At 39.1% G+C, this 26,030-nt stretch overlaps 1 protein-coding gene across 1 annotated transcript in view; it reads left to right on the forward strand.

The window, feature by feature from the left end:
* HDGFL3 (HDGF like 3) overlaps positions 1-24,580 on the forward strand; it is a 73,537-nt gene extending 48,957 nt beyond the window's left edge. The window contains exons 3-6 of the mRNA XM_039479876.2: positions 5,157-5,295; positions 5,581-5,739; positions 11,127-11,273; positions 24,491-24,580. Coding sequence (XP_039335810.1) covers positions 5,157-5,295; positions 5,581-5,739; positions 11,127-11,273; positions 24,491-24,496 — 451 coding nt within the window. The 3' untranslated portion in view covers positions 24,497-24,580. The remainder of the gene's footprint in view (positions 1-5,156; positions 5,296-5,580; positions 5,740-11,126; positions 11,274-24,490) is intronic.
* Positions 24,581-26,030: the final 1,450 nt, after the last annotated feature.

A 26,030-nucleotide genomic window follows, 5' to 3' on the forward strand; every position in this document is an offset into this window, starting at 1 on the left:
ATGAACTTTCTTAGCTTGTTGTCTTTGCCACCCGACAGCTTCCTCATTCTTGTCTTGAAAAAGAGTCAGGGGAAGCCTCTCAAGACAGATTTTTTTTTTTCATGTGAGAAATAATTGTAATTTATTTCAGGAAGTTAGTTTTATTTTCTTTTGTATTATTTTTAAGTAAAAGACACTGTGGACTATGCAGCTGATCATGTTTTTGCTTTGAGAAGTTGCTTTCTAGCAACCTCTAGAAAACATGAAGGAGAAAATAAGTTTTACCTATAATAAGTGCATAGGGCTTTGTGATGCATATTTTTGCATTTTCCTTATTCTTTCCCCGCTTTTGTTTTTGTATCATTGGTTTGGTTTTTTTTAGAACCCATCTCCAAGTGATCTGGTTTTACCTTAATCCATATGTGATTTTTTGCTGGTTTGATCATCCAGAGGCAGATTTTAAAACACCTGGGAGAGAATGAACTTCAAATAACCTGTCATAACATTGGTTCTGCTCAACTTTTACTAAGTATTGGATGTCCCTAGACCTGAGATTATACTTGCCCTGACAAGTATGAATGTTCACCCTCTCTGAAGGCAGAAATGTCAGTGTTGTTTTCTCTTACATACACAGTGCTTAACACAGTGCCTGGCCCATGGTGGTGTTTAAAACATAACTATTGATTAAATTAAAATTAATTAAATGATGCAGGGGAGGGATGTGAGTTTAGCAAGAAGGCTGTGTTTGGTTCAGCTAAAGGAGTACCTTAGGCAGGAACAGAATTTTCCTCAGAACCTGATTTTGAATCTGTTCTCATTCTCCGATAGGTGACTGGAGTCCCTAGTTCTTCTGTTTCATGTAACATAACTCCAGGAGTTTCAGTCTAGACAATTTTCAAGGAATCCTTAACAAGGAAAGTATATTATCCTCAGTGTATTTAGCTTTGAAAAAAAAATTCATTTTCTTTTCTACACTTAAAAAAATTTAAAATCATACAGCAGTTAATAAATTGAGAGGGGATTTGAGTTATATAGTTATTTGTAATCCAGAAAAAACAGGCCTCTCTATCAAAAACTTACAGCTTGTTTTAGAATAGTTGATTCAGACTCTCTCTTGCCTGCAGTAGCTAACATGGTCGGTTGTTAGTTAACATTCCTGTGGTATGCTAGTGAAAATGTATCGTTTATTCATAAAAGAATGCTTTTCGTTCTCTGTAGCAGAAAGATGTCCATCTCATACATCCAAAAGTGGTATCCAAAAGTGGAACAAGATAAAAATAAAGAAGGCAAAACTTATTAACTCTTTCACCAAAAAATAATGACCACTAGCCCTGACTCTTGTGGCATTAATAAATACAGTATAGGCAGCTGAGAGCAGTGGATCATGCCTGTAATACCAGCACTTTGGGAGGACAAAGCAGGAAGATCACAGCAGCTCAGGAGCTCGAGACTAGCCTGGGTTAACATAGTGAGACCCTGTCTCTACAAAAAATAAAATTAGCCAGGCAGGATGGCTGTACTTCTAGCTACTCAGGAGGCTGAAGTGGGAGGATCACTTTAGCCTAGAAGCCAAAACCACAGTGAGAGATCCTTTCTCCTCTGCCCAAAAAAATAAGTATAGGCAGGCTCTGGTTAGCATCAGTAGCTGATGTGAATACCAGGCAGCTTAGCCCACAGTTATTTCTTAAGCATAGAGTCAAAGACTGAGGAAGGTCAAAAGCTAGAGTCTAGCAATTCATGACAAATTCCTCTAAAAGTGGAGTTGCCATACATAAAGTCCATTTATTGTATTCAGTTTATCAAGCAAGACTTTGACTTTTTTTTTTATTAAAATGTCCATCAACAAATTATTTCTGGGTTCATTGAGGTGGAATCATGCTGACTAAGCAGTTAAGGTAAGCAGTAAGGAAAGGTTTGGTGCTTCTTAAAACAGCTCTGGGGTCAGAAAGCTTACCCAGGTGTTTTTATAAACTTGAAGTTTTTGGTTAGCTGGACACTGAAACCCAGTCAAAAAATGTAATTTACAGAGATCGGTAGTAAACTGTTTACCTCTCGTTTGAAAGTTTTCAGTATCTTCTCTTTACTAATAACTTCCAAATTTGCATCTCCAGCTCAAACCTTTCCCCTCTGCTCCAGAGTCCTCTCTCCAGCTGCCTGACATCTTCACTTGGATGTCTAAACAGGATTTTAAATTTAACATTCAAAACTGAGCTTTTTGCCCCGAAACATTGTCCCCACAAAAAAAATGTCAATTTCAGTAAATATCAACTCCATTCTTATTTTTCAGTCTAAAACCTTGGCGATATCCCCAACTCCACCCTTTCTTGCACATGCCATATCTAGCCCATCAACAAATCTTGAGGCTCTTTCTTGAGAATGAATTCAGTATGTGACCACTTCTTACCAGCAGTACTGCTTACACCCTGGTTCAAGTCATCCTGAATACATCAGAAGCCATCTAATTAGTCTCTTTTCCTCCCCTGTAGCAACTAAGTTTTCAGTCTATTTTCAGTTCAGCAGCCATAGTTATCCTAGTAAAACATAAATTGCCACTTCTCTTGTCAAAACCTTTAGTGGCTTCCCATCTCACTCAAAGCCTTTATAGTGACCTTCAAGGCCCTAAATCAGGTGTCCCCAAACTTTTTACACAGGGGGCCAGTTCACTGTCCCTCAGACCATTGGAGGGTCGCCACATACTGTGCTCCTCTCAGTGACCACCAATGAAAGAGGTGCCCCTTCCTGAAGTGCGGCGGGGGGCCAGATAAATGGCCTCAGGGGGCCGCATGCGGCCAGCGGGGCCATAGTTTGGGGACGCCTTCCCTAAATAATCTGTGCCCCGACTCTTGTTAACCTATCTCATACTGCTCTTCCTTCACTAATTTCATTTTAGCCACATTGGCCTTTTCTTTTCTCAAACATATGAGGCACTCTTCCTCTCCCACTTCAGGGCCTTCTTATTTGCTCTTTCTTCAACCTGTTCTTTTCTTCCCCAGGTAACTGCATGAGTCGTTCCTTTACTTACTTTGTTCTTAACTATTCCCTTTGCCTTCCTTGATCTATAGATCTATAATTATAAAATCTATCTCCTGTTCTTCTCATCCTTCTCTGCTTTTTTTAGCACACACACTAGGTATTTTATTTATTTTTTTGTTATCCAAACCCTCACCTATGCCACTAGAACATATGCTCCAAGAAAACAGAGATGTTTCTCTTTGTTCTCTGTAGCTCCTCTGGAATAGTGCCTCTCACGTGATATTAACAAATGTTCATTTAATGTTTGTTGAATGAAGGAATATGTGAATCTCAGTTTGAAATGTAAGCTTTAGGAGTATCAGCCAGACCTGGGGCCTAATGCTAAACACTACGGTTTGAATGCTTAGATCTATTAGCTAGGCTCAGAATTTGTTCTAGCATCTTTTTTCCCTTGGTTATGATTAATTTAGGACAGGCGTCCCCAAACTTTTTACACAGGGGGCCAGTTCACTGACCCTCAGACCGTTGGAGGGCTGCCACATACTGTGCTCCTCTCACTGACCACCAATGAAAGAGGTGCCCCTTCCTGAAGTGCGGCGGTGGCCCAGATAAATGGCTTCAGGGGGCCGCATGCAGCCCGCGGGCCGGCCGTAGTTTGGGGATGCCTGATTTAGGATGTGGTTTAAATTGGATGAGCATCTACCTGCTTTGTCACTTCAAATTTTTTTCTTGCTTAGTGCCTCATCAAACACTAACATGATTTTTTAATTTATAGAAATAATAGGCCAGGCACAGTGGCTCATGTCTGTAATCCTAGCACTTTGGGAGGCCAAGGCGGGCAGATCACCTGAAGTCAGGAGTTTGACGCTAGTCTGACCAACATGGCAAAACTCCGTCTCTACTAAAAATTCAAAATTGGGGCCAGGCGTGGTGGCTCACACCCATAATCCCAGCACTTTGGGAGGCCGAGGCGGGTGGAATATGATGTCAGAAGTTCAAGGCTAGCCTGGCTAAGGTGGTGAAACCCCATCTCTACTACAAATACAAAAATTAGCCAGGCATGGTAGCAGGCACCTGTTATCCCAGCTACTCAGGAGGCTAAAGCAGGAAAATTGCTTGAATCCAGGCGGCAGAGTTTGCAGTGAGCCAAGATCGTGCCAGTGCACTCTAGCCTGGGCAATAGAGAGAGACTCCATCTAAAAAAAAAAAAAAAATGGATGTGGTGGTACATGCTTATAATCCCAGCTACTCTGGAGACTGAGGCAGGAGAATTGTTTGAACCAGGGAGGCAGAGGTTGCAGTGAGCCAAGATCACACCATTGCACTCCAGCCTGGGCAACAAGAATAAAACTCCACCTCAAAAAAAAAAAAAAAGAAGAAGAAGAAAGAATAGTGAATAAGTATACTAATGTGGTACAGTAATGCCACCCTTATCTATAGGGGATATGTTCCAGGACCTCCAGTGGATGCCTGAAGCCGTGGATAATATGAACCCTATATATACTATGATTTTTCCATCTGATAACAGAGACAGCTATAAGTAACTAGTAGGCAGGTAGTGCAAACATCATGGATTTGCTGGACAAAGGGATGATGCGTGTCTCAGGCGGAATGGAGTGGGCATGAGATTTTATCACACTACTCGGATGGGTGCAGTATTTAAAACATAAAAATTGTTTATTTTTCCATTTAATATATTTGGACCACAGTTGACCATGGGTAACTAAAACCACAGAAGGCAAAACCACAAGCAAGTGGGGAAGTACTATATAGAGAGTTAAAACCTTTTTTTTTAACTCTAATATTTATATTTTTACTATGAATTTCACAAAACCCTTACCTGTGGTAAGATTAACATAGGTAAATCTGAGTTTAAGATGACGATTTTAAGTTGCCAAAGTAGACATCTTTAGTTCTACTTATGTAACTAAAAATTGATTTTTAAATGAAGATATTGCTAATTTAAAAGTAAAACTAAAGTAGCACAATCCAGGTAGCTAGCTTGTATTCTCAGCTATCTATTTTTTTCTGCCTTGAAGTATGTGTCTAAAACATCTTGTAATATGTGCCTAACTCAAAAGGTTTATATGTACTTTAAATTTGTTTGTTATAATATGCTCTGACACCTTCATTGATACTGATATTTTAAATATCTTACCTTTGAAGATCAATGTGTCAAGTCTATTTTTAATATATCTCTGCAGTGCATTTCTAGGTCCCAAAGACCTTTTTCCATATAAAGAGTACAAAGACAAGTTTGGCAAGTCAAACAAACGGAAAGGATTTAACGAAGGATTGTGGGAAATAGAAAATAACCCAGGAGTAAAGTTTACTGGATACCAGGTAATTTACTTCCTTGTCACTTAGTGTATCTCATTTCTTTGGTTTTAACTTTTTTTCAGATCTTTCTTATATGTCTTTTCTTCAGTAGCATTTTGGATTAAATGTAATTTTTACTCAGAAGGGTTCAAATCAAGTGGCCATTGGAAAATTGAGTTTGACAGCCCTTTGTTTTTGAAATTTCTTCAGACTAAGCAGAACCCTTTCAAATTAAAACAGAGTAGTTCTTTTCAGTGTTTGTTTTTTGCTATTTGTTCAAAAATGTAATCAGCTAATATTATTTCTTAGGCAATTCAGCAACAGAGCTCTTCAGAAACTGAGGGAGAAGGTGGAAATACTGCAGATGCAAGCAGTGAGGAAGAAGGTGATAGAGTAGAAGAAGATGGAAAAGGCAAAAGAAAGAATGAAAAAGCAGGCTCAAAACGGAAAAAGTCATATACTTCAAAGGTTACTAAGAAACTTCCCATTGTTATTAATGTTACATGCATATTCATTAAACATTTTTAGATTATTTTCCATGTGTTTATTGGGTACATAGAAATTTACTATATTCTGTGGAGCCTCTGCCTTTAGAGACAACAGTACAGCAGAGGGAAGTCAGGTAACCTTAGATACTAAGGCAGTTTGACTGTTGACTCTTTAGGGCTGATTTGGTCCTGAAAATACCACCTTTTTAGTTGGAGGAGGACTGTTCTTTAGTTAAGGATATATGAGTATGCTTCCTACAGTAACCTCCAGACGAGCTCTGAAGAATTGAGAAATGTAGGAGACACAATTCAAGACTGTGTCTATGTATTATATGTGTAAATGCACACGTGTCACTTAACCATGAGGTTGTTCTGAGAAATGCATCATTAGGCAATTTTGTCATTGTGCAAACATCATAGAGTGTACTTACACAAACCTAGGTGGTACAGTGTCCCCCACATCTAGGCCTTGTATATGTGGTCTGTTACTAACCAAAATATTACTATGTGACATGACTGTAAAAAGATGTATTTTTACTTGTCATTCTGCTTCAAAGAATGCACTTTGGCTCTTTATGTATTCAGTTCTTTTATTTCCTAATCACCTAGTCTATTCCAGACACTAGACTAGGTATACAGTGGTGAGCAACTCCATTCCTATCCTCACGTAAATTATAGTACAGTAGAGAGTGGGGGGTAGCATACAGTAATCACATAAATAATAAATTATGAAATGTCTGTGAAGAAATTGAATGGGAGCAGGGGAACCTATTTTAGATAGGGTGGCCAGGACTTTCTGAAAACATGTAGTTTATGCTGAGACCTAAAAGAAGAGAGTGAGAAGAGAAGCCATATATGGCAGAGGAAAAGAAATATAGCAGCAAAGCTCTGAGGCAGAGAAGAGTTTAGTGGCTGGAGAATCATGACCAAGAGGGAGAGGCTAGCAAAGGCAGCTTTGTAGGCCGTAATGAGGAATTTGGATTTCATTACAAATTTAACAGTACTTGAAGGTTTTAAACAGAGGAATGGCATGATTCTAGATTTATGAATTGAAAGTCTAGGTTTCTCCGTATGGTAATTCAGAAATATAATTGAAAGAACTCTGAGATTGTGAAAATTATTCACCTTTTAGAAACTGAAAGCAAGATAAATGGATCCTTGAAGACCAAAGATTAGTATAGGTTTCACTGTAATTGGTCTGTCACATGATTGAATACCTGGATAAATTACTTCTATTTAAAGTCTGGTATTTAGTGGCTAGATATACTTAGGAAACTCTAAAAACAAGTACTAAGAGTATGTTAGACTATCAACATTTTATTTTGGCAGTGTATAAAATCTTACCCAACTGGCATACGGGCAGAATTGTGTGAATGCAGCATTATTTCCTGTGTACCTAATGAAAAACATGTAATGCCTTGGATGGGGATAAAGTTTGCAAATGACAGCAAAGAATTAGAATTTTCCTTGTCAAACTATATCTTCTATTACAAGTGTTTTTTTTAAGCTGAATTTCTTTTAGCATGTTGGACCTCATTTAAACCCACTTGAATTGATTTTACTTAATTTATGATTGCCTGCTGAGCTTCCACGTAATGTGTTGTGCAACTCTAAATTATCTAAACTACCTAATGTTGCCTAGACATTTAAGAGTGTGGATATGTGGCTTTTAAATGCCATTATTTTATTGCCTGTTACAAAGACCAGAAGTAATGAGGCTCCACCTGGATGGACTTAAAATTTAAAGCAGAAAAGGGGTAAAGACACACTTAGTTTAGTAATGTTTATTTTAAATTAAGGGATCATTTCCTTTGCTTTCCTTCAATATTGCAACTTCATGATCACTTAGTAGCTTTTTGGCTGGGCACAGTGGCTCATACCTGTAATCCCAACACTTTGAGTGGCTGAGGCAAGTGGATCGTTTGAGCCCAGGAGTTCAAGACCATCCTGGGCAATATAGTAAGACCTCATCTCTGCAAATAATAAACAAAATTAGCCAGGTGTGGTTGCTCTTGGCTGTAGTCCAGCTACTTAGGAGGCAGAGGTAGAAGGATCACATGAGCCCAAAAGGTCCAGGCGAGTGAGCCATGATTATGCCACTGCCCTCCAGCCTGGGAAACAGAGTAAGACCCTGTCTCAAAAGACAGAAAACAAAGAAAGAATGACCTTTTGTTTTTAGTATTAATGAAGTAACCTGGCATAATGGTTTTCAAACTGTTACATGCCTTACAATTACATGGAAGGCTTGTGAAGACAAGCTTACATTGTTTGACAAGCTTGCCACATTTAATAGTTTTACTATATTTATTAGCAGAACAAAAAGTGTTTCACATTTACTGTTACCATTCTTGATCTTAACTGGAAACACTGCACATTTGAATCCCTCTTTTCCCTTCATGTAAAAAGTTAAAATACCGCATTTTAACCAGACATTTTAGGCTTGGTTGGTAGTTACAGTTAAGTGAAATAGAAACATTGTTGAACCCCGTTCCCAGAATTTCTCAGAAAGTCAGAAGGTCTAGGGTGGGATCTAGGAATCAGATTTCCAGGTAAGGCTGATCCTGCTGATTACAGAACCGCTCACCTACCTACGCTCACCTACCTACGCTTTGGCTTCCCAAATGCTTATATATATATATATATGATAATTTATGTTGATTTTTTTCTGATTTTTTTCTTTTTTTCTTTTTCTTCTTTTTTCTTTTCTTTTTGACAAGGTCTGGCTGGAGAGCAGTGCAATCTCAGCTCACTGTAACCTCTGCCCCCTGGGCTCAAGCGATCCTCCCACCCCAGCCTTCTCAGTAGTTGGGACCACGGGCATGCACCACCACACACAGCTTTTGTTTTGTTTTGTTTTGTTTTGTTTTGTTTAGTAGAGACAGGCAGTTATCGTCTTGCCCACACTGGTCTCAAACTCCTGAGCTTGACCAATCTGCTGGCCTCAACCTCCCAGAGTCCTGGGATTACAGGTGTGAGCCATTGAGCCAGCCAGTTTTTCTTTATGTCTGTTTCTTAAAGGTGAATAGTCTGCCTTTGCATGGAAAACTAGTGGCTCACAAACTTTTTTTTACTATATTCCAGTTGGGTAGAGAGAAAGGCCCCAAATCTGTTTCTTCTACTTCATCTAATTTCAGTTTTCTAAGGAAAAGGCTCAGTAATCATAATGAAAAGTCATACTATAGCAGATTTGAGGGAGATTATATATCTCTCTCTTTAGCAGTAAGGGTATAGATTATTCATATTTGAATCATAACAGATACTGGAAAATTATAAGTCAAATATTTTGCATACAAATTATTTACTGTATACAGTAGGACTAACAAGAGCCTCAAAACAAACTAAATGCGTGTTGATAAACCACCAGTAATTTTAGTTAAAAAAACAAAGCAAAACAGGCAACCAATTTAAGACCACACATATAAAATAGAGTCCTTCTCCAGAACTACAGGATTTTCAGTAATCTGAAGAACTTTACAAGGTTACCAAATAGAGCTTGGGAGCCAGATTTCTTCATTGAATACTGAATGTTGTGACTCATTATAAAACTTTATTATGCCCTAATTCTATTCTGTATATCCCAAATATATGCCAAATTGTTATACTTATAAACATATAAGTTATAAGATTACTCATAAAGATCCTTTACAAGAATTATGAATTTCAGGGAGATCATTATTATCTATAAGAACTGCAGATTGAGGACGGTTATTTGAAAATTACTACATGAAGCAGTTGCTACATTTTAATAATTGTACTGTAAGGAGAACAAAAAGTGTTTCACTTTTGTTATTGTCCTTTTTGATCTTCACTTGAAACCCTCCACATTTGTGTTATTAAATCCCTGTTTTCCCTCATGTAAAAAGTAAAAATCATCACATTTTAAACTGACATTTTGGGCTTGGTTGGTAGTTTCAGTTAACTAAAATAGAAACAGTTTAATTATATATTCTGTCACACAGCTAGATGATGTTTTCTATTTGTTTGTTTGTTTGTTTGTTTTTTCAAGACAGAGTCTCACTCTGTTACCCAGGCTGGAGTGAGTGACACAATCCTGCTCACTGCAACCTCCACCTCCCAGGTTCAAGTGATTCTCCTGCTCAGCCTCCCAAAGTGCTAGGATTACAGGCGTGAGCCATCGCACCAGGCCTATGTTTTCTGTTTGAAAGTTGCATTGTTAAAAATTGATTATCTGAAGAAGCCTCAGTTTTCTCATTCACTTCTGGAAGCCCAGAAGTAACTTGGCTAAATCAGTTTTGCCTTACCCTCTTTTTTTTTTGTTTTTTGATACAAAGTCTCACTCTGTCGCCCAAGCTGGAGTGCAGTGGCATGATCTCGGCTCACTGCAACCTCTGCCTGCTGGGTTCAAGGGATTCTCCTGCCTCAGCTTCCTGAGTATCTGGGACTACAGGCATACGCCACCATGCCCAGCTAATTTTTTGTATTTTCGGTGAAGACGGTTTCACAGTGTTAGCCAAGATGGTCTCAATCTCCTGTCCTCGTGATCTGCCCGTCTTGGCCTCCCAAAATGCTGGGATTACAGGTGTGAGACACTGCACCCAACCAGTTTTGCCTTACCTCTTATTTGCAATGTGCTTGAAGATTTTTTAAATGTCTCAAAGAGGAAGTGTAAAAAAAAAGGCTATTCACTTTCTTAAGGTGCACAACTGGAGCCAGCTTTTGTTGTTTTAATACTATACTGCCAAGCAACTCTTAGGCAAACTAACTGTATTTTTGTCTTCCTCTAGAGTTCATCTTGTTCTCCAATGCAAGATGACAAAGAAAAAGGACTGGTTCACCAGTATGGCCTTGCGTTCTTAAATAACTCTCCATAATTGAAAAGATTAGTTTATATCTAACAGTTTTATCAAGATGATTCTGGGTATCCCATTAGCCAAACAGCTTCAAGAGGTGTTCCAGCATGAATATCTATTTATTCTCTTGGATAGTTCACCTCACTTCTTTGGATTTCCACTACTATAAAATGATGGGGAAGGACAGGATGACCTTTAGGGTACCTTCCAGTTCTGTAGCCTTCTTAAGGTGCTGTCCATCCAGCTGTATTTATGCATTGACAGTGTTCTGGGTACGTGAATCTTCATTTTCTGCTTTTAATATCACGTTGCTGGAAAGAACTAAGAGGCCTCCTAGCCCACTACTGCTTCCTTTCCATCTAATTAAACTGAGGCCCAATGAGGTGAAATGATTTGTCCAATGTCACCTACCACAGCCTTGGCGTACTGCATGTTACATCAGTATATCCTCTGTCAATCACAAAGACTAGATGCAAGTCAGCTACTGCTGCATCTCTTATTTGTACATTTGGATTTCTGCATTTGACTATAATATTTAACTTGTCTAAACATTTAGAAATCCTCTAAACAGTCCCGGAAATCTCCAGGAGATGAAGATGACAAAGACTGCAAAGAAGAGGAAAACAAAAGCAGCTCTGAGGGTGGAGATGCGGGCAATGACACAAGAAACACAACTTCAGACTTGCAGAAAACCAGTGAAGGGGTAAGGATGTGCTTATAATTTCTCTTACCTTGTATTAGAAGACATTTTGCTTCAGATTCAACATTCATATGTGAGCATTAGTAAACTTTGTGTTAATAAATGGAGTAGTTTCAGCCTAATATATGCATCCACTCAGCTCTTTAATATAATCTATTAAGTTCTTAGAGTCTGAGAACAAAAGAGCCAAGTGAGAATTACACCTGCCTGTCAATTTGGAACTCTAGGAACAGATTTATTCTTCTTTATGCTAACTTTAGTAACTTCAGAGTCTTTTTAAAGTACAATGTGAAGTACTGAAATTATGAAATGCCACCTCAAAATTCAACAGTTGTATTTCTTTTACTACAAAACCAATGGTGTGTTCAAAATAGAGTATTCCATACTGCTGCTTCTTTCCCAGAAGCAGTATGTAATTCATGAGGACTTTAAATATGCAAGCAATGTTTGAATATTGATATTTAAAAGTACCCCTAGGGACAAATTTATCTACTTTGACTCTTCATAACTTTTGTTAACCTTTTTTAACTTCAGAGCACAGGTAAGTCCACCTTTGTAAAAAAAAGTGTTGGTGAAGGCAAATTTTGCCCCTAGGCATTTTCCATTAGTCTTTCCATGAAGACTAGTTAGACAATGACAAATCATTTTAAAATAATGACCTAAGAAATTTATCTGGTTTCAGCTGAGTTCTTGCCTGTTCATGTCAGTCTTGTTTACCTCTCAACTCTTTTCCTCCTTCTTCCCAGTTATCTATAATTACTCCCAAAGTATTATGCTTCTGATTGTTCTCTTATTCCTCTCACCCAGTTCAGCCTTGCTCTGTCTTCTGCTTATCTTCATCCTCTTGACTTTTCTCTTAATAAGTAGTCCTCTATCATTACTTTTGCCAGCAGCCATCCCAGGGACATATACCTGCTAACAGTCACTGAGAACTCGAACACCTGGCTCACTTGATTTTCTTTTAATTTCATCTGCTACCTGTATGTTAGGTAGCTTCAATATGCAAATAACAACAACTCCAATAATTTATCTTCCCTTTACTATCAAACTTATTTCTAGATGCACTTCTTGTAACAAAGGAAGAGTTGTCCTACTCCCTTAATACTTAAAATGTGGTTGGTGAACCAGAAGCATCAACATTACGTGGGAGCTTGTTAGAAATGCAGAATCTCAGACCTGCCCCAAACTCCAGATACTGAATCAGAATCTGCATTTTAACTCAACTCCAAGTAATTCGTATGCACGTGAAATTCTGAGAAACACTAATTTACATCTTTCTATTGTCAGGGTTTAGAATATCTCCTGTTTTCTTCAAAGCACACTCAATCATTTGTCGCCTTCTTCTATACCAAATCTTCTTTTCCATTGGCTCCTTCCCCTCTGCCTATACACAGCCTAAGGTCTCCCTTAATCTAGATATCTCCCTTTAATCTTATATTCTACCCTTTTCACTTTTCTTTTTTTTTTTTGAGACGGAGTTTCGCTCTTGTTACCCAGGCTGGAGTGCAATGGCGCGATCTCGGCTCACTGCAACCTCCGCCTCCTGGGTTCAGGGAATTCTCCTGCCTCAGCCTCCTGAGTAGCTGGGATTACAGGCACGCGCCACCATGCCCAGCTAATTTTTTGTATTTTTAGTAGAGACAGGGTTTCACCATGTTGACCAGGATGGTCTCGATCTCTTGACCTCGTGATCCACCCGCCTCGGCCTCCCAAAGTGCTGGGATTACAGGCTTGAGCCACCGCGCCCGGCCTTCACTTTTCTTTTTATCTCTAAACTTCTTAAAAAGACTGATCTTTTCCCCCGGTTTCCATTTCCTCACCTCCGACTCATGACTTAACCCACTGCACTCTTATTTCTTCTTTGACTACTTCATTGAAATAGCTCTTGAAAAGGTTCCTAGTGATCCTCTCCTTGCCCAATCCATGTCTCATTTAGTCTTCATTTTTACCTCTGCAAAATTAAATTCCATTAGACACCACTTCTCCTGACTTCTCCTCTAGGTTACCAATCTCTTCTGCTTCCTCTGCCTTTTCCTTCTCAGTCTCTTTCTAGAGCTCCTTTCTTCAGTCTGACTTGGCACACTTCTACTCTGAAACAACTTCTTATGTTCATCTTATCCATTCACATGATTTCAACTTTACTGATGACTTTTTTCATTCTATGTATCCTGTGCTTTGTAGATACATTGTTCCAGCTACTAATAAAACCATTTCTTCTCGAAAGCACCTTAGAACATAATAGCTGCTACTATCTAGCCCCAGGAGCCTGTATGCCACATATTGTGCATGCTCTGCATGCATTATCTCATTTAATCCTCACACAAACTTCACGAGGTAGGTGCAGGTATTGCTTCTGCTTTTTAGTTGGGGAAACTGAGGCAGGAAGAATTGGCCTGGGATCACACAGCTTGTACAAACTCAAGTGGGAAGCAAGAGCCTGAGATCTTTTTATTTTCAACCTGTTTTTAATGATATATTTGTTATATACAAAATAATATATATAAATATAAGGTTATAAAGTTATAAAGTGACCCTAACACTGAACCTAAAAACTAGAACATCACAATTAACTTGTATCTATTTACATATTCTCTCTAGTCCCATCTGCCTCCCCAGAGATGAGCACTAATACTGTATTTATTATTTCCTTTTCTTTTTAAAATTTTAGCCTATAACATGTAGGTATATACTTAAACAGCATATTATTTAATTTTGCTTATTTTTAGCTTTTTAAAAACTTAATGATACTCACTCAGCACTATTTTTCCAAAAGTCATGTGGTTATGGTAGCAGTGGTCTCTTTTAACTACTGTATAATATGGTACCAGTGGTCTATTTATTTTAACTACTGTATAATATTCAGTTTCATAGGTATACCACAATTTATTTATCCAATCTCCTATGGATGGCAATTGGGTTGTTTCCAGCTTTTTGCAACTATTATGAACTGTGTGGTTGTGAACATTCTCATGTCTGTCTCCTAGTATACATGTGCAAGAATTTATTTAGGATATATAACTACAACTGAAAATACTGAGTCATGAGTTGGTGGATTTCAAGTTTACAAGATAATGCCAAATTATTTTCCTTAGTAGTTGGACATTCTCACCAGTGGTGTAGGAGAGTTCTCTGGGATTAACTTGGCATAGTCAGCCTTTTAAATTCTTGCCAATATAATGAGTATAAAATGGTCATTATAGTGTTAATTTACAGTTCTCTGATGAATGATAAGGTTGAGCTTCCTTTCATGTTTATTGACCACCCATGTTTCCTTCTCTATACAGTAATTGTTTTGGGTTTTGCCCATTTTCCTATTGGGTTTTATTTCTTAATGATTTGTAGGACTTCTTTACATATTCTGGATTCTATCTCACGTGGATTGTCACATGCCTTGCAGATATCCTCTCCAGGTTTATGGCTTGTCTATTCAATTTCTTTCTGATATTTTTAGTGAACAAACTTTTTAAACTTTATTGTATTGTAGGCAACGTTATCAAACTTTCCTTTTTATGACTAGCATTTTTCTGTCTTGTTTAAGCGTAACCACTTGGACCAGCACAATTTATTGAATAGTCCTTTCTTTTCTCTCTGATCTGCAGTGCATGTGTCATATATTCATAGGTCTCTCTCTGGGTTCTCTAATTCTGTTCTTTGGTCAATATCACACTCTCTTAATTATAGTAGCTTTCTAATGAGTCCTGACATCATGTAGGGCTAAGTGCCTAATTTTAATTTTCAAATATTTAGTAGTCATAGTCTAGGATAGAAGTTCAAGGAAGGGCTTTTTTTCTTGATGGGAGAATTTACATATGCTGGTAAGAATGATCCAAGTGGCCGGGCGCGGTGGCTCAAGCCTGTAATCCCAGCACTTTGGGAGGCCGAGGCGGGTGGATCACGAGGTCAAGAGATCGAGCCCATCCTGGTCAACATGGTGAAACCCCGTCTCTACTAAAAATACTAAAAATTAGCTGGGCATTGGTGGCGGGTGCCTGTAATCCCAGCTACTCAGGAGGCTGAGGCAGGAGAATTGCCTGAACCCAGGAGGCGGAGGTTGCAGTGAGCCGAGATCGCGCCATTGCACTCCAGCCTGGGCAACAAGAGCGAAACTCCGTCTCAAAAAAAAAAAAAAAAAAAAAAAAAAAAGAATGATCCAAGTCAGAAATGATCACAAAATGCTAATGTAAGAAAGAATTGCTAAAGCAGTGTCCTTTAGAAAGCAAGAAGGTAGGGCCGGGCATGGTGGCTCACGCCTGTAATCCCAGCACTTTGGGAAGCTGAGGCAGGCAGATCATGAGGTCAAGAGTTCGAGACCATCCTGGCCAACATGGTGAAACCCATCTCTACTAAAAATATAAAAATTAGCTGGTCATGGTGGTATACACCTATAGATCCAGCTACTCAGGAGTCTGAGGCAGGAGAATTGCTTGAACCCAGAAGGTGGAGGTTGCAGTGAGCTGAGATCGGGCCACTGCACTTCAGCCTGGTGACAGAGTGAGACTCCATTTAAAAAAAAAAAGCGCCGGGCGCGGTGGCTCAAGCCTGTAATCCCAGCACTTTGGGAGGCCGAGGCGGGTCGATCACGAGGTCAAGAGATGGAGACTATCCTGGTCAACATCATGAAACCCCGTCTCTACTAAAAATACAAAAAATTAGCTGGGCATGGTGGCGCGTGCCTGTAATCCCAGCTACTCAGGAGGCTGAGGCAGGAGAATTGCCTGAACCCAGGAGGCGGAGGTTGCGGTGAGCCGAGATCGCGCCATTGCACTCCAGCCTGGGTAACAAGAGCGAAACTCCGTCTCAAAAAAAAAAAAAAAAGCAAGAAGGTGTAAGAACTAGTGCAAATTTGGAGGGTTGCCTTGGTGATTCATCCATTGAATCAGAAGGAAAGGCAGAGTATTGGGGCACAGATACAGGTAAGTAGATACTTAGCATTAGAGTTTGTAGAAATTCTTACCTGATTGCTTCTGTTTTCTTAGGGAACAAGGTTTGCATTTAAGAGTAAGAATAGGAAAAATATTGGAAGATTCAAGAGAGAAGAAACGGTACAAAATAGTCATTTAGAAGAATAAGAGAATGAATGAACTTGGAAAATGCAGTTGAATTGCCAGGCAATAATAAAGGCTTGTTTGACTGGGCACGGTGGCTCACACCTGTAATCCCAGCACTTTGGGAGGCTGAGGTGGGCAGATCATGAAGTCAGGAGTTCAAGACCAACCTGGCCAGTTTGGTGAAACCCCATCTCTACTAAAAATACAAAAAATTAGCTGGGCGTGGTGGCACGCACCTGTAGTCCCAGCTATTTGGGGGGCTGAGGCAGGAAAATCACTTGAACCTGGGAGGCGGAGATTGCAGTGAGCCAAGATCTCACCACTGCACTCCAGCCTGGATGACAGAGCAAGACTCTGTCAAATACATGAATCAATGAATGAATGAATGAATGAAGGCTTGCTTGAGGCCAGTGGTCTTGAATTTTACGTGGGAGCAGTCATAATACTTGTGTGTTTTTCTCCAAGCATATTCAATTATGCAGTCACAGAGAGGACAAAGAATTGAATTTAACTAGAATTGGGATTTTCCCAGAGAGTAAGGTAAAGGAGATTAGAGGCCAGGGAATCAAGGATGTGTACAAGGATTATAACAGTGAACCATGGAATCCAACATATGTTAAGAGGAAATATGTAAATGAGGAAGGGATAAAGTCAACAGATTTTGAGTATCAGAGAATTGTTGAAGTACCAAGTAGGAGGAGTGAGCTGGAAGTATAAATGGTGATAGAAGATTGAGTGTTTGAATAGAATCGTGGAAAAGTTGCAGTAGTTAAATGATGACAGTGCAGCTGCTACTAGTATTTCAAGTGGGACAGTTAATTCTTCATTGTACAAGCACTGTCTACATCACCAGACAGTGGCCCCCATGCATTAAATACCAGTAGAATAATAACCTAAAATGCCTACATAATTTTGCTTTTAAATCAGCGGCTTAGCCAGGCGCGGTGGCTCAAGCCTGTAATCCCAGCACTTTGGGAGACCAAGGCGGGTGGATCACGAGGTCGAGAGATCGAGACCATCCTGGTCAACATGGTGAAACCCCGTCTCTACTAAAAATACAAAAAATTAGCTGGGCATGGTGGCGCGTGCCTGTAATCCCAGCAACTCAGGAGGCTGAGGCAGGAGAATTGCCTGAACCCAGGAGGCGGAGGTTGTGGTGAGCCGAGATTGCACCATTGCACTCCAGCCTGGGTAACAAGCGAAAACTCTGTCTCAAAAAAAAAAAAAAAAAACAGCGGCTTAAGACAGTATTTACAGTTATTCCCAGTGGTTGTCAATCACTTGTCTTAAGAAAGAACCATGGACTTTGGGAGGCCAAGGCAGGTGGATCACCTGTGGTCAGGAGTTCGAGACCAGCCTAGCCAATATAGCAAAACCCTGTCTCTACTAAAAATGCAAAAATTAGCAGGGCATGGTGGTACATGCCTGTAGTCTCAGCTACTCAGGAGGCTGAGGCATGAGAATCCCATGAACTCGGAAGGCAGAGGTTGCAGTGAGCCAAGATCACACCACTACATTCCAGCCTGGGCGACAGAGCAAGACTTAATCTCAAAAAAGAGAGAGAGAGAGAGACAAAGGAAAGGAGGGAAGGATGGAGGGGAAAAGAAAAGGAAAAAAGAAATAACCATGGGAGTGACTGAGGTAGAGTCTTAGAAGACAGGATCTTTGGCAGAGAGGACACCAAGGAACTGAGATACCAGAATGTTAGAAAGATAATCTACATGGATATTGAAATCAGAGGAATTACAATAAATGACAGAGGGCCAGAAGTGAAATCTTTAAAAAGTAAGGAGACTAAATCAGGGAGTCTGTAGATGACTGCAGCAAGGAGGGGAGTAGCTTACACTGAGATTCAAAATTAGGAGGATTTTATTTTCAGGGAATGTAGGGCACAGGGGAGAGAACAAATAGCTTATAAATAGTAGTGAGGAACAAGGAGGACACCTTCCCCATCTCCAGGGCAAGTAATAGTACAAGAGCTGTGGGAGAGAACAGAATTACCATTTCAGAGGGTTACAGGGAAAGAGGCAGGCAGCACTGCCCTTAGAAGAAAACAGGTTTTAGTTAGAACAAGTTGGTGAGTGGAATATCTTGGAAATTCAAGTTGGGAATATAGGAGTTTTGCTAATGGCTAATTGTGGTCTTCAGGGGGCCTAGTAGAAGAGATTAAAGAATGAGGTGGGGGGCGTCTATTAAGAAACAAGGCCATAAAAGGACCTGTGCAAAGCTGACTGGGGATATTAGTCCAGGAAGTGATGAGTGCTCTGGAGCCCATCTTGTAGTATCCAAAGTAAGTGGGGATAAAGGGCATAATGATAAAAAAAAAGCCTGATGGCCTCAAAGTAGGTGATGGGTTGATGTTATGCATATTGTTAAGGGAAAGAAAGAAGGAAATTCTTACAAGGGGTCCCTTTTTGCTCCCAGATGCTCTCTGAGTACTTCCTCCCTCCTGCCACTAGCAGCAGGAGCAGAAATAGAGAGGCATCATTATCCAGAATACTTGGAGTTTCTTTGATTGATGTGGCTAGAAGGTGGAATTTACTCATCTGTGGCCAGGAGGACACTGCACACTAATTGGCTTACACCTGCTTTATTAGTTACCTATTACCATGTAACTGAAACCTGGTGACTTAAAGAAGCACTTATTTATCTCATCTTTTCGTGTATCAAGAGTCCATTCAGGTGCAACTTGCTGAATCCTGTCTCTGGGTCTCTTCCAAAAGGAACTGAGATACCAAAATTCAGTCCAGGTGTTTGCAGGGACTAAAATCGTCATAAGGCTTAACTGGAAATGGATCCTCTTCTAAGATCACTCAGATTGTTCTTGGCAGGATTCAGCTCTTCACAGCTGTTGGACTGTTGGCCTCAGATCCTCATGAGTTGTTACCCAGAGGCCTCCCTTGATGCCTTGCCCCACGGATCTCTCTATGTGGCAGCTCACAACATGGCAGCTGGCTTCATCAGAGTAAGCAGTAAAGTGTCAGCAAAAGAGAGTGCTGGCAAACAGAAAAGTCAGTATTTTGTAACCTAATCTCAGAAGTGACATCCTATCACTTTTGCTTCATTCTGTTTATTATAAGCAAGTCACTAGGTCCAGTCTACACTCAAGGGGCAGGAATTACACAAGAATGTGATGTGGAGATTCTGGAGACAGGAATCGCTGGCTACTATATCAGAAGGCTACCCATCCCTAAACCAACCTCTGATACAAGGGGATTAGAACTGGCTCACACCAGTCAGGTTCTCCACACCCGTGGAGCTGGATTCAAGTCCCTAAATCACAAGGCTACCACACAACTGTGGCATCTGCCTGTAGTCCCAACTACTTGCAGGGCTGAGGTGGGAGAATTGCTTGAGCCTGGAAAGACTACAGTGAAAGGTACTAGCAGTGGGCAGCCTTGTCTGGTGCTGATGATTGCCTGGTAGTCACTGGAGGGGAAAATCTGAGAACCATGCAGTTTTGGTGAATTGGGACTTATAATTTGTAATTATTCCGGTATATTTACTAGAGATTATTTGGAATACATACCCTCAATTGACAATAAAGTCTTAAATCATTAAAACATTTAAAAAAAAAAAAAGCTACCACACAATTGGAGGGAAGGACAGAGGATAGAATAAACGTAGGGATGATAGCTACAATGTTTAGCATAACTATTTACCAGTGGCCATTCTTCTGACCCCTAACCTGTTCTTTCTACAATATAGTGGCTGCCTCCTTATGTCTCCTTAGTGCCCCACAAGATTAAGTCTAAGGTCCTTATTCCATTATATAATGCCTTTCACAGCTGGACCCCAGTTTATCTTTGCAGTCTTACCTCTCTCCATTTACTATCATTTATTCTCGGTCTCAAGACCTCTTTAATAACCTTAAAAGTTTGTTTGTTTGCTTGCTTGCTTCTTTGTTTGAGATGAAGTCTTGCTCTGTCTCCCAGGCTGGAGTGCAGTGGTGCGATCTTGACTCACTACAACCTCCACCTCCTGGGTTCAAGCAATTCTCCTGCCTCAGTCTCCCAAGTAGCTGGGATTACAGGTGCATGCCACTACACCCAGCTAATTTTGTATTTTTAGTAGAGATGGGGTTTCACCATGTTGGCCAGGCTGGTCTTAAACTCCTGACCTCAAGTGATCCACCCACCTCAGCCTCCCAAAGTGCTTGAATTGCAGGTGTGAGCCATCACACATGGCCCCTTTAAGGGGCCTGTAATTTCAACACTTTGGGAGGCCAAGGCGGGCAGATCACCTGATGTCAGGAGTTCAACACCAGCCTGGCCACCATGGTGAAACCCCCATCTCTACTGAAAGTACAAAATTAGCCGGGCCTGGTGGTGTACGCCTATGATCCCAGCTACTCGGGAGACTGAGGCAGGAAAATCGCTTGAATCCAGGAGGCGGAGGTTTCAGTGAGCCGAGATTGCACCACTGCACTCCAGCCTGGGCGACAGAGCAAGACTCTGTCTCAGAAAACAAAAAAAGTTATTGAGGGCCTCAACGAGCTTTGTTTATATGTGTTATTACTAATCATATTTAATTAGAAATAACAAATTTTAAAAATACTTAATTCACTTAATAATAAATCCATTACTTAAATAGCATTTTTATGAAAATAACATTTCATAAAAAAGTTTGCAGAATGACATTTTTACATTTTTGCAAATCTTTTTCATATCTGATTTGGTAGAAGACAGCTAGATCCTCTTATCTGTTTCTGTATTCTCTGTTGTAATGTGTAATTTTTGTTGAAGGTATATAAAGAAAATCTAGTATTATACAGATATGTAATTGAAAAATGGAGATATGAGTTTCTTAATAGTCTTGCCTTTTTTTAATTTCTCTTTTAGGCTTGGGTACATGTGCAGGTTTGTTATAAAGGTAAACTCATGTCACGGGTGTTTGTTGTACCGATTATTTCATTACCCCAGGTTCTCCTCTACCCTCAAGTAAGCCCTAGTGTCCATTCTTCCCTTCTTTGTGTCCATGAGTTCTCATCATCTAGCTTCCACTTGTAAGTTAGAACATGCGGTATCTGGTTTTCTGTTCCTGTGTTAGTTAAGGATAATGGCCCCTAGCTCTATCCATGTCCCAACAAAAGACATGCTCTCACTCTTTTTTATAGCTGCATAGTATTCCATGGTATATATGTACCACATTTTCTTTATCCAATCTGTCATTGATGGGCGTTTAGGTTGATTCCTTATCTTTGCTATTGTGTGTAGTGCTGCAATGAACATTCGAATGCATGTGTCTTTATGGTAGAATGATTTATATTCCTTTGGGTATATAATCAGTAATGGGATTGCTGGGTTGAATGGTAGTTCTGTTTTTAGCTCTTTGAGTAATTGCCATATTGATTTCCACAGTGGTTGAACTAATTTACACTTACCAACAGCATATAAGCATTCCCTTTTCTCTGCAACATTGCCAGCATGTTGTTTTTTGACTTTTTAGTAATAGCCGTTGAGTTGTGTGAGATGGTATGTCATTGCAGTTTTGATTTGCATTTCTCTGATGATCAGTGATACTGAGCTTTTCTCCATATGCTTGTTGATCTATCTAGCACTTTGAATAGCTTTTCCCCATTTAGAAAATACAGGTTCTCTGAATTACTTGGGTCTTCCAAATATTAACCCATTCAGTTTTTAATCACATTTTTAATATCACTACCTTTCTCATCAAAAAGTCTTTAAGTATTGGGGCCAAGTGCAGTGGCTAACACATGTAACTCTAGCACTTTGGTAGACTGAGGCAGGAAGATAGCTTGAGGCCAGGAATTCAAGACTACAGTGAGCTGTGATCACACTGCTCCACTCCAGCATGGGCACCAGAGAAAGACCCTGTTTATTAAAAAAAGAAAAAGTCTTTAAGTATTGGAAAACTGTCAGTCATGGAGGATTCAAAATTCTAATTTTCACTAAATGCTCAAATTTTAACATTTGCAAAAAATAGTTGTTTTTCTAGAAGTGATGTTACTAATTTTTTACAATGTGCCAAACTGTCACATCTGAATAGCCATGTTGACATTCCTTCATATCAAAATGGCACTTCTTGAAAAGATCCTTATGGCTTCTATTGCTTCATAGCTTCTGCTTATAGTAGTGTTCTGGGTATCCTTCAGCTTCGCTGCCACCCTATAGCCTCTCAGTGTACCTCACATTTAGATACCTCCAGAGAAAATCTGATTGGATTCTCCAGCTGTTATCTACTATAGGGATGAATGGCAACCAGTGCACAAGGAACCACTTCTGGCTATTTACTCAGAGGAGACTTCGGACCTAGGAGACAGAGTACCATGTCCAGAATATATACCATGATGAATTAGCAAGATACGGTTTTCAGTACATGTATGCAAAGAGTGATTATGGTTTGGGAGAATTTTTTTAATCTCAAAGTTTGTAATTTGCTTTTACAAAGAACCCATTTGACAGCACCTTGTTTAAAGACCCAAAAAGCATGTCTTTAAAATTGTAGTCACATTCTTGGTGCTCCCTTCACTTTGTTTGGGATATTAATTCTACTCTGAGGCTGCCATAGGACCACCTCTTCCAAAAATATTCTTTGATGTGGATTGAGTAGTTTTTACTATAAGTGTTCTACCAAGGTAAACATAGAGTTTATTGCCTTTCACAGTAATCATAAGAAAATATTGTTAAAGAACGTTTCGGCCAGGCGTGGTGAGTCATGCCTGTAATCCCAGCACTTTGGGAGGCCGAAGCAGGGAGATATGAGATCAGCCTGACCAAAATGATGAAACCCTGTCTCTACTAAAACTATAAAAATTAGCTGGGCATGGCGGTGCGCGCCTGTGATCCCAGCTACTCAGGAGGCTGAGGCAGGAGAATCACTTGAACCCAGGAGGCAGAGGTTGCAGTGAACCGAGATTGTGCCATTGCACTCCAGACTAGGCAACAGAGCGAGACTCCGTCTTAAAAAAAAAAAAAAAAAAAGGTTTTTTGGTTGACTAACAGTGTTTCATTGTTCTAATGGGTGTCTTCCTCCTTCACAAGAGAGGAAGATCCTCCAAAGTATCTGTGAGTACAATCTTCTAATTGGTGTTTTTGTTAAGAAATAATTAGGAGTCACCAGGCACTCCATTTTTCAAGTTCATAAATGTAAAAAAAAATTTTTTTAAGATTCACTTCCCCATTTTGGTAGGGACAGAAACCTAAAAAGTGTGTTTCTGCCGTCTTAAGGTGATGGAAGGTTTGGAAAGTTTTTCTCCTTTGAAGGTACTGGAATCATTTATTATAATATATACCATTTAGTATATATTTTGGCTCTCTGAATGAGAACATACCCATGAGTGTGCACATGTGCTTACAAACATGTTCATTCATTTAGTGAAATTAAGAGTGGAAGTTGGCTGTTTTTAGAAAAAAATATTTAAGGCCTGAGTTCCCTCTTTCATTCATCCCATGAGGGTGTTACTAGGGAGTTTAATATATTTGGGTTAATGATGAGCGGAAAAAAAATAGCATCCTTTTGGGGAAATAGAACCAGACACAATTTAAAGTGGGACCCAAATAGAAATATAATTATTTTATAAAACAAATATTTTATTTTTCTCTTTGTCACATGGATGCCATCTAAATTTTAAAAAGAAATCTAGGCTTCCTCTTAATCTTTATGTTTTGTTTTGTTTTGTTTTGTTTTTGCCAAAAGCAAGAAATCAAAAACTTTGTACATCTTAATTAACTCTTATATTTGTTTGAGCCATTTGTCAAAGTAATTGTTATAAATATTCTGAAGACTAATTTATGCACACTCTAAGTGCTTTTTAAATTTTACACAACTTACCTTTCTTTCTGACAGCACAGTCCTCACAAAGATAGATTATATCAATTTCTCCATTGATGATGTATTCCAGCAATAAACATAGTCCTAGAATTGTAGAATGTACACTGCTGCACTCTGCCCTAGCAGACAATAGACAGGATTTATTCTTTTTTTCTATGGGCACTAAAAATACCCTAGCATTTCCTTTAACTTTTTGCACTGACAGGTCTAAAGCAAAGCCACAGAAGCTGCTCTTGCTCAGTAAGTATTGTTAATGCTGCAGTGCATATTAAAATTTCAGAAAGCCCAATTATGTACTATCTAGGTGTGGGTAGCTCTCATTGGTAGTATCCTAAATCATCTAAAGGCTTGTTTTCTTTCTTTTTTTTTTTTTTACAGACCTAACTACCATAATGAATGCTGCATATTAAGAGAAACCACAAGAAGGTTATATGTTTGGTTGTCTAATATTCTTGGATTTGATAAGAACCAACACATAGTCCTTGTTGTCATTGACAGAACCCCAGTTTGTATGTACATTATTCATATTCCTCGTTGTGTTTCGGGGGGAAAAGACATTTTAGCCTTTTTTAAAAGTTACTGATTTAATTTCATGTTATTTGGTTGCATGAAGTTGCCCTTAACCACTAAGGATTATCAAGATTTTTGCACAGACTTATACATGTCTAAGATCCTTTTATCAAGGCAGTTACGATCATCATTTTCCTGCCTTTACCCCACCATCACCAAACACTCAGTTAAATATAAATTAACATTTTTAGATGACCACTCAACATAATGCTTAAGAATGGAATTTCCTCTCTGTGACAGAACCCAAGAACTAAATCCTAAATACATAATGTTGGTATATTGAAGACGAAATTAAAATTGTCCTTCAGTTTTGAGGCCATGTGTAAAGTTTAACCATATTGTAAAATATCTATTCTGTATTAGAAATAGCTAGTTGACAGCTTATACTTCTCAAAATTCATATTGTTATGTACACAAACTAAGTTTCTATATGTGAAGTTAGTGAGTCTTTTTGTGTTACTCCAAAATAAAGGCAATGATTTATTTTTTCCCAGTGCCAATACAATTTTGAGCTAAGCACTCAAGGTGGGTACTTTACATTTTAAAGCTAGAAACAGCAACAGCCCTATGGGAAACTAGACAAAGCATTGACTTTTAAATGTAGACTTTTAAAATAAACTGTTTTCTTTTGAAACTACAATTAGAATAGTTAATATTCATCCACAAACCATTATTATGTGTACATTATTGTTGCTATTGTGAAATAGAGAATTTTATTTATTTTTATGCCAGCTTATATTGTGAGAACACATTTAGTCAGTTTGATTTTTATCAATCTTGTTAATGCTTGTCCTTGGAACATCTTTCGCGTATTCAAGGTTTGTAGCTGAAAAGTTTACTGTAAAAAAAAAATCAAAAACAAAAAAATGTATTGTTTTTACAGAATAAATTTATTGGAATGTGTACTGGGAGTAAGATTTGAGGTTGTAAGCAAACTAAGTTAGTGTAATTTGGCTTCATATATGTAATGTGAGGTATTAATGTAATTCGTATATTAAAGCAAAAATTGTTCACAGCAAGCTAACAATAGAATCAAGTGCAGGTGAGGGTTTTCTTTTTCTTTCTTTTTTTTAAGCACTCTCTGGGTGTTACATTATTTTTGAAAACACTGAGGGGGATGATGGGAAAATGACTACATGATTTGCTTACACGTGCATATTTACCAGCCCAGTAGACCCTAGATTTTGTAACTTGATACTATCCATGCATTGATTTGTATCCCATTTTCTTTTGGTTTTCTTGGTGAGAGCTAATAAAAACATGAGAAAATGTGAGCAGATCTAAAAGCCTAGGGCCGTTAATAATGATGATGGCAGCTAAGGGTATGAAAGCATCAATCCATTTATCA

The sequence above is a fragment of the Saimiri boliviensis genome, chromosome 5, assembly GCF_048565385.1.
Source record: "Saimiri boliviensis isolate mSaiBol1 chromosome 5, mSaiBol1.pri, whole genome shotgun sequence".
Lineage (NCBI taxonomy): Eukaryota > Metazoa > Chordata > Mammalia > Primates > Cebidae > Saimiri > Saimiri boliviensis.